This window comes from Rhincodon typus, chromosome 1, assembly GCF_021869965.1.
Source record: "Rhincodon typus isolate 14 chromosome 1, sRhiTyp1.1, whole genome shotgun sequence".
In the NCBI taxonomy this organism is placed as follows: domain Eukaryota; kingdom Metazoa; phylum Chordata; class Chondrichthyes; order Orectolobiformes; family Rhincodontidae; genus Rhincodon; species Rhincodon typus.
In genome coordinates, this window is record NC_063332.1 from 6,163,127 (window position 1) to 6,172,027 (window position 8,901).

The 8,901-nt window shown below is 42.8% G+C and overlaps 1 protein-coding gene across 1 annotated transcript in view; it reads left to right on the plus strand.

Annotated features, from left to right (window-relative positions):
* The window catches only part of LOC109914088 (exocyst complex component 6B-like), a 167,973-nt gene extending 159,679 nt beyond the window's left edge, over window positions 1–8,294 (plus strand). The window contains exons 7-8 of the mRNA XM_048601070.1: window positions 7,327–7,503; window positions 8,286–8,294. Of these exons, the coding sequence (XP_048457027.1) occupies window positions 7,327–7,503; window positions 8,286–8,294 (186 nt within the window). The remainder of the gene's footprint in view (window positions 1–7,326; window positions 7,504–8,285) is intronic.
* Window positions 8,295–8,901: the final 607 nt, after the last annotated feature.

The window sequence follows — 8,901 nt, forward strand, 5'->3', positions numbered from 1 at the left end:
ACCGAATAGATACTTTGCATAATTTTTCACAGTGGAAGACACCAGCAGCTCACCAGAACTTATGTGAGTGAGGGGGCAGAGGTGAATGTAGCAGCCATCACTAAGGAGAAGGTGCTAAGGAAGTCTGAAGGTGGATAAATCACCAAGACCCGATGGACTATACCCCAGATTTCTGAAGAAGATAGCTGAGGTGATTGTAGAGGTAGAGATTGCAGAGGTTGGTGGTGATCAGGGGCGGCACGGTGGCTCAGTGGTTAGAGCTGTTGCCTCACAGTGCCAGGGACCTGGGTTTGATTCCAGCCTTGGATGACTGTCTGTGTGGAGTTTGTACATTCTCCCTGTGTCTGCGTGGGTTTTCTCCGGGTGCTCCAGTTTCCTCTCACCGTCCAAAGATGTGCAGGCTAGGTGGATTGACTATGCTAAATTGCCCATCGTGTCTAGGGTGAGAAATGCAGAGAAAGGGTTGGAGGTGGGTCTGGGTGGGATGCTGTTCGGAGGGTTGGTGTGGACTCGATGGACCGAATGGTCTGCTTCCACATTGTAGGGATTCTATGATCTTTCAGAAATTACTGGAGTCAGGGAGGGTGGTGCTATAGGACTGGAAAACGGCTAATATAACATCCCTTTTAAGAAGGGAAGAAGAGGGGAGAAGACAGGTAACCATAGCCCGTTTGTCTGACCTTGGTTGTAGGTAAGATTTTAGAGTCTACTATTAAAGATGAGATTGCCGAGTATTTAGAAGTGCATGGGTAAAATAGGGCTGAGTCAGCATGGCTGTGTCAAGGGGATGTCATGTCTGACACATCTGTTAGAATTCTTTGAGGAGGTAGCAAGCAAGTTAGGCAAAGGAGAGCCAGTAGACGTGGTGTATTTGGACTTTCAGAAAGGTCTTTGACAAGGTGATGCACAGGAGGCTGCTAAATAAGCCTATGGCCTAAGGGAAAGTTAGTGGCATGAACAGAGGATTGGCTGACTGGCAGAAGGCAGAGAGTGGGGATAAAGTGGTCTTTTTCAGGATGGTAGCCAGTGTCTAGTGGAGTTCTGCAAGCGTCAGTATTGGAATCATAACTATTCACATTATACATTAACGATCTGGATGAAGGAACTGAGGGCATTTTTGCTAAGTTTGCAGATGACACAAAGATAGGTGGAAGGACGGGTAGTATTGAGGAAGCGGGAAGGCTGCAGAAGGACTTGCGCAGGCTGGGAGAGTGGGAAAAGAAGTGACAGATGGAATACAATGTGGGAAAGGTTAAGGTCCTAAATTGGTAGGAAGGATAGAAGAGTAAACTATTTTTTAAATGGGGAAAGACTTCAGAAATTTGGGGCACGAAGAAAATTGGGAGTCCTAATTCAGGATTTTCTTCAGGCTAACATGCATGCTGAGTTGGCAGTTAGGAAGGCAAATGCAATGTCAGCATTCATTTCAGGAGAGTTAGAATACAAGAGCAGAGATGTATTGTTGAGGATGTACAAGATTCTGGTCAGACTGCATTTGGAATATTACGAACAGTAATAGGCCCCTTTCCTAAGGAAGGATGTGCTGGCATTGAAGAGGATCCAGAGGAGGTTTACAGAGATGATCTTGGGGATAAAGGGCTTGTCATATGAGCAGTGATTGAGGTCCCTGTGTCTGTACTCATTATAGAATAGAATAAAATCCCTACAGTGTGGAAACAGGCCCTTCGGCCCAACAATTCCAAACCAATCTTCAGAGTGTCCCACCCAGACCCATCCCCCTATAACTCACCTACTCTACACATCCCTGAACAATACGGGCAATTTAGCACATGTTTGGACTGTGGCAGGAAACCCGAGCGCCTGGAGGAAACCCATACAGACACGGGGAGAATGTGCAAACTCCACACACAGTCGCCCGAGGGTGGAATCGAACCCAGGTCCCTGGTGCTGTGAGGCAGCAGTGCTAACCACTGAGCCACTGTGCCGCCCCGATGGTGTACTTGGTGTTTAGAAGGATGATTGAGACTTAGAGTACAGAGAGGCTTGGATAGAGTAGATGTGGAGAAGATGCTTCCACTAGTAGGAGAGAATAGGACCCGAGGGTACAACCTCAGAGTGAGGCGATGACCCTTTAAAACTGAGATTTCTTCATTCAAAGGGTGGTGAATTTGTGGAACTTATTGCTGCTAAAGATTGTGGAGGCCAAGTCATGAATGTATTTAAGACTGAGATAGATAGATTCTTGATTAGTAAGAGAATCAAGCGTTATGGAGAGAAGGCAGGAGAATGGGGTTAAGAAACATATCAGCCATGATGAAATGGTGGAGTAGACTCAATGAGTTGAATAGCCTAATTCTGCTGTTATATCTTATGGTCTTATATGAAGGGAATACTATATTGTTAGGGATACTGACTTTGTGAGATGAGATATTAAATAAGGTCCTGTCTGCCCCTCCCAAGTAAATGATAAAGATCCTTTATCCTTTTTGATGAGGAGTTCCCCGTGGCATCCTGGGAAGCAATTTTACCTCGAATTATATCTCAAACAGGTCATCTGTGCATTAATTTTGTTGTTGTTTGTGGAATCATGCTTTCTGCAAATCGGCTGCCACATTTCCCATGTTACATGGTGACTACACTATTGGCTGTAAAATGGTTAGGGGTGTTCTGACGTCGTGGAAGACTCATTATGAACACGAGTCTCTCTTTAAGTGAGTCTTTGTGTTGCTACTGTGTGAAGTTTATGTTCGAGTGGGTGTGAGCTCTCTTCATTGGCCATGTCTGCAAATTTATAGTACTTTTATTTTTATCCTGACCAATGTTCCTTCCTCAGCCATACCACCAAAAACACATTAGCTGATCATACATTCTATTACGATCATACATTCTATTACTGTTTACAGGACATTGTTGGCGCAGATTCACTGCCGTGTTTATTTCACAGCAGCTTCTTTACTTCAAAATAATTGTTTATGAAGTCCTCAAATGTTTCTGAGAGACATAATAAGGTTCTACACTAATACAAAGATCCATTGTTTTATTTCAGAAAAAAACTTCAGACAAAGGAGGTAGGGATAGGAATAAGCATATTTTGAGATCCCACCAGTGCAATACAGAGTCAGTCACAAGATAGTTCAGGAGCTCTTTGTCAACCATAGTTCATTGATAGTACCTCTTCAGTTCGAAAGTTGTGAGTTTAAGTTCTATCCTGGAGGCTTGAACACAAATGTCTAGAATTACACTGCTGCAGTACTGCATTGGATTGTTGCACTATTAAAGGTACTGCCTTTCAGATGGGATACTAATTTAAAGCCTGTCTATTCTTAGATTTTCCCTGGCTGCTTGAATGTAATTCTGGTTTTGTAGTTTCATCAGTCTCCAATAAAATGTTCAGTGAGAATTGAGTGCATTAAAGTCATAAAGAAGCGGAGATCTGATTCTTTCTGTGTAATGCTAAGGGCACCAGGGAGGATTTCCATGAATTCTCATGCTTTAATACTAAATGGGAATCTAGAGGTTAAAAGTTTGAAATCCCTTTTTGCTATAGTAATAATATAATTCAATAAATTTGATAACTTGTGGTGTATAACGGGTTAAATGAACATCATTCATGGAAGGGAAGCTCCTGGCCATGCCCTGCTAGGCTTGAGGGCGGCTTTGGTCTTTGCCTTTATGATTGACTTATAATGGCTTCCGTGCATTTATTGGTGGGCAATAAACGATAACTGTGGCAGTGATACCAATACTTCAAGAGCAAATTAAAGAAAAGCTGTCTAACTTTTAAGATTCAGAAACTGAGGGGAAACAGTGTTGGCCTGAATGACAATATTCAAGCAATTTAAAACAACAGAAGAAAATAATTTCCATTTCAACAGCATCTAACAACCTCAGGATTCCCCAAATGCTTCACAGTCACGTGAATCTTCTTTCTCCCCACAAAACGTTATAAATATAGAAAATATGACAATCAATTTACGCATGGTGACCTCCCACAAACAGACCAGAGAGCCTGCATTTGTAATGTTTGTGATGGTTAATTACTAGCTGGGAATGAGGTGAACTCTTGCTAAACTTTCAAATCGTGTGGTAGGATCCTTTACATCCACCACAGAGGTCAGATGAGGCCTGAGTTTAATGTCTTAGTTGAAAGATGGCCGCTCCCTCAATATTGCACACCGATTGTCAGCCTTGATTACAAAGTAAAAGGCTGAGGAATGAAATAGGAGAAGTCTTTAAACTTAGAAAAGGTTTTGGTACAGAGAGAATGGTTCTTGTAATGGAGAGGAGAATAACTCAAAGTTATTAATGTAAGCTAAGAAATCCAGTAGGGAAGTCAGAAGTAACTTCTTCACCCAAGAGTGGCATGAGCTTTGAACTTGCTAATACTAGGAGTGATTGAAGCAAATAGTACAGATTTATTTAAAGCCTGTTTCTTTGTGGGGTACATGGAACATTCCTTGTTCCAATCCTACTTGAGCCCACACCCACAACACTTTCTCCAGTATATCAATGACATTATCAGTGCTGCTTCCCTCTCTCACCCGGAATGGGATTAGTTTATCTATTTTGCTTCCAGTTTCCACCTCGCTCTCACCTTCACCTGGTCCATTCTCCTTTCCCTTCCATGACATCTGTGTTTCCATTCCTGGGGATCGACTGACCTCCAATATCCACTTCAAACCAACCAACTCCCACAGGTACCTCAACTATACAACCTTACATCCTGCTTCTTGTAAAGACTCTGTTCCATTCTCCCAGTTCCTCCATCTCATCTGTTCTGGTGATGCCAGTTTCGACAAGGGAGCCTCCGAAATGCACCCTTCCTCAACCGAGGACTGTAGTTGACAGGGCCATTAGCCGGGTCTGACCCATCTCCTGCATTTCAGCCCTCACCCTCTCCCTCTTCTCCCTTCCCACAACAGCGATAGGGTCCCCCTTGTCCTTACCTACCATTCCACCAGCATCCACATCCATAGGATCATTAGCTGCAATTTCTGCCACCACCAGACATATTTACCTTCCCTCCCTTGTCAACCTTCCGCAGGAATCATTCTGTCTATGAGCCCTGGTCCACTTGTCCTTCACTCCCAACATGTTCCCACAGCCCCATGGCACCTTTCCCTGGAATCGCAGAAGGTGTAACACTTGCCTGCTTACTTCCTCCTTCCTCAGTATTCAAGGGCGCAACCACACCTTCTAAAGTGCTTTACCTGCACTTCACTCAGTCTAGTTGACTGCATTCGCTGCTCACAATGTGGTCTCCTCTACACTGGGGAAATAAAGCGTAGACTGGGTGATTGATTTGTGGACCCACCTACGCTCTGTCCTCAAAAAAGACCCAAAGCTTTCAGTTGCGTCAGCGCAAGCTGGAAGAACAGCCCCTCATTTTCTCCTTGGGAACTCTGCAGCCTTCTGGACTTAATATTATGATCAACAATTTTAGGGCTTGAAGCACCTTCGCCCATGTCCTTACCCCACCCCCACACATCAGACCATGTCATCACATGAGTTGCTACCACACACAATCCATTGTCAGCTACTATGGTCCCCATCAGTAGCTATTCATTCCCCCAGACTGACCTTCATCCACTCCTTTGTATGTCCAATTGTTTTTCTGTTTCGTTGGGCTCTATCTCCACCTATTGTTTACTCTCCCATCTCTCCTCACCCCTCCTCTGCATAAAAACCAACTTATTCCTAGATACTATCAGTTCTAAAGAAGGGTCACTGGACCTGAAACGTTAACTCTGATTCTCCTCCACAGATGCTGCCAGACCTGCTGAATTTTTCCAGCAATTTCTGTTTTTGTTTCTGATTTCCAGCATCTGCAGTTCATTCGGTTTTTAGTATAGATTTATTTATAGAGAAATTAGACAAGCAGATAAGGGAGAAAGAAATAAATTATTGTGGCTGTACAGGACATTGGTTAGGCCACTTCTGTAATACTGCGTTCAACTCTGGTCTCTCTGCTATAGGAAAGATGTTGTGAAACTTGAAACGGTTCAGAAAAGATTTACGAGGTTGTTGCCAGGGTTGAAGGGTTTGAGCTCTTGGGAGAAGTTGAATAGGCTGGGCCTATTTTCCTTGGAGCAGCGGAGGCTGAGGGATGACCTTATAGAGGTTTGTAAAATCATGAGGGGCATGGGTAGGGTAATAGCCAAGGTCTTTTCCCCAGGGTATGGGAGTTTAAAACTAGAGAGCATAGGTTTAAGGTGAGAGATGAAAGATTTAGAAGGGACCCAAGGGGCAACTTTTTCATGCAGAGGGTGGTGCTTGTATGGAATGAGCTGCCAGAGGAAGTGATGGAGGCTGGTACAATTACAACATTTAAAAGGTGTCAGGATGGGTACATGAATAGGAAGGGTTTAGAGGGATATGGGCCAAATGCTGGCAATTTGGACTAGATCTGTTTAGCACATCTGGTTGGCATGGACAAGTTGGACCGAAGGGTCTGTTTCCGTGCTGCAGATCTCTATGACTCCCTGACTATTAGAATGGGAAAATGCCCCAGTGCCACATAAACACTGACATGTAGTAAGGAGTTGAATGTTTCCATTACAGATATCCCAAGTAAATCTTATAGAAGCCTCTAGAATGGAAGTTGAACCATAATCATTTGTTGTAGAGATGGGAGCCACAACTTAGACCTGTGAGAAAGATTGTGGGAAAGAAGATGTGCAAAATTTAATCGAAAGGATTGACAAATTAATTTAATAAGCTTGTACAGTAAGTTAAAGTTTCAAGGAGGGAAAGGCTTTGATGTCCTGAAAAAAATTAGAGAGGGCGTTGATTTTAGCACAGTAAGGGTGCAAATCTATCAGATCTGTAATCTCTGAGCGTTAGAATTCTCAACGGGTCCTTTAATAGGAGAGTGTTCAGATGGTAGCCAGCTTCGTTGGTGTTCTGAGCACTTTTCCCCCAGTATAGTAGGTCATGAGTTAAAAACTCTTTCCAGGAGAATAGAACCTAGACTGATGCTTTTATGGGCAAAGTTGCCATGTTTTGGTTGAGACAATAAACAAGAGGCGATTTATTATTACTGAGCAAGACATAATTCCATGGTGCTTCCCAAATGAGAGCGCAAGATTTCTCCCATCGTCCTAACCAACATTATTACAGATCATTGAACCATGCAATGTACTGAGGTCTTTTTCTGTGGGACTGCAGTGACCGCAGTTCAAAATATAGTTTGATGATTGTGAAGCATTTTGGAAGATGGTAGGCTCATGAAATCTATACTTATTTTTGATGCATTCGTCACTCTGCTACATTTGCTGGTTGCTGGATTTACATCCAGTGCTTATCTGCCAGTGTATTCCGCAGTAATTTGTTCTGAAGGTGTTTTATTGCTGCTTTTCTTTTCAGGCCCATCAGCAGAGGAACCTGGATAACGTTGTCTCTCAGCAGCATAAGGTCGGAACTGGGAAGAAAGTGAAGAAAGATGGTGGAATTGGTTTTGATGCTGAGATGGAAAATACCAGCCCAATGTCTGAGCAGGATTCTGGAATCTTAGATGTTGAAGATGAGGAGGATGAAGAAGAGGTACTTGCTTATTTCTCTCTTTGTTTTGGAGGCAATAGTGTAATGGCAGAGTTAGATTAACAAATGTAGACTCAGATTTATGTGGAGCATAAATACACAAACATGACGAGAGGAGCCAAACTGGTCTGTTTCGAGGCTGTACATTCTAGCCATTACTCTGTGAAGCTGTTACATGTTTTAGTCCTTGTTGATTCAGTCACGGGACTGATCCAACATTGTGCCTGGTTGTACAAGTTAGGATATGTGTGCATTTATTTATGGGTTGTGGGTTGTTTTAATTGGCTGCTCCTGGTTTCTCTCTGAGAAATCAGTGGTGGGCCTCCTTCTAGAATCACAAAATGGCAACAATCTGCTTTAGATCAGCAATACCAGAGATCAGAAGAACTTAGTTTGCCTCTGGCATCGTTGACATCTGGAAGTAGCTCTCACAAAAAACACCTGAGCTGTGTTAAACTCTTTCAAGATGAGGACTAGGTAAATATCTGGTTTCAAAATGAGATTTAAGGTTATTGGGATCAATGTAGATAGAAATAACCGAAAGTTTCATTGAGCATGATGGCTCTTCTGGTGCATTGAGCAAGGAGCTGCCATCTGTGGACGACCAGGAGTGGAGATTTTTGAATAGGAATGTGTTCCAAAGCTTTTCTTAATTATGAGCAAAATCATTTGCTTTTATCTCAAGCCTATGGTGGATCTGAAGTCATCCCTTAACCTTGGTGTATCCCAAAGTATTCTCATAGCCTATGAATTAGTTTCTGATGTGTTTGTGCTTGTGTAAACAGAAACAGTAGCCAACTTGTGTGGATAAATAGCCACAAAAACAAAGTTGCTGGAAAAGCTCAGCAGGTCTGGCAGCATCTGCGAAGGAAAAATCAGAGTTAACGTTTCTGGACCGGTGACCCTTCCGCAGAACTCAGTTCTGAGGAAGGGCCACCAGACCCGAAACGTTAACTCTGTTTTTGCCTTCACAGATGCAGCCAGACCTTGTGAGTCTCTGTTATCTTGCACAGTGGACATAACTGAGCATTAACCATCTTAATGTGTAAAACTGGTCATATCTTATACTTGTGATGACTCGTGGAATCGTGGGGCTTGATTTCCAGCACACTATATGCACCAGGATCGTGATAAAAGTGACATCACATACCACAGTGTAGGCAGAGGTAGAACACATTAGATTAGATTAATTTAGATTCTATTAGTTTAGGCACTGCTACAATAAGTACCCTCTGGAATGAGAGACAATCTACAGAGCACATTGACATGAGACAACAAAGAAGACAGATTAGTCCTTATGTGATGGAATTATAAATCAGAGTCTGGTACATTCATGATTACCATATACAGCAGTATTTACTATTAATATACAATTCATAGTATTACCTTGAAGTCTGAACC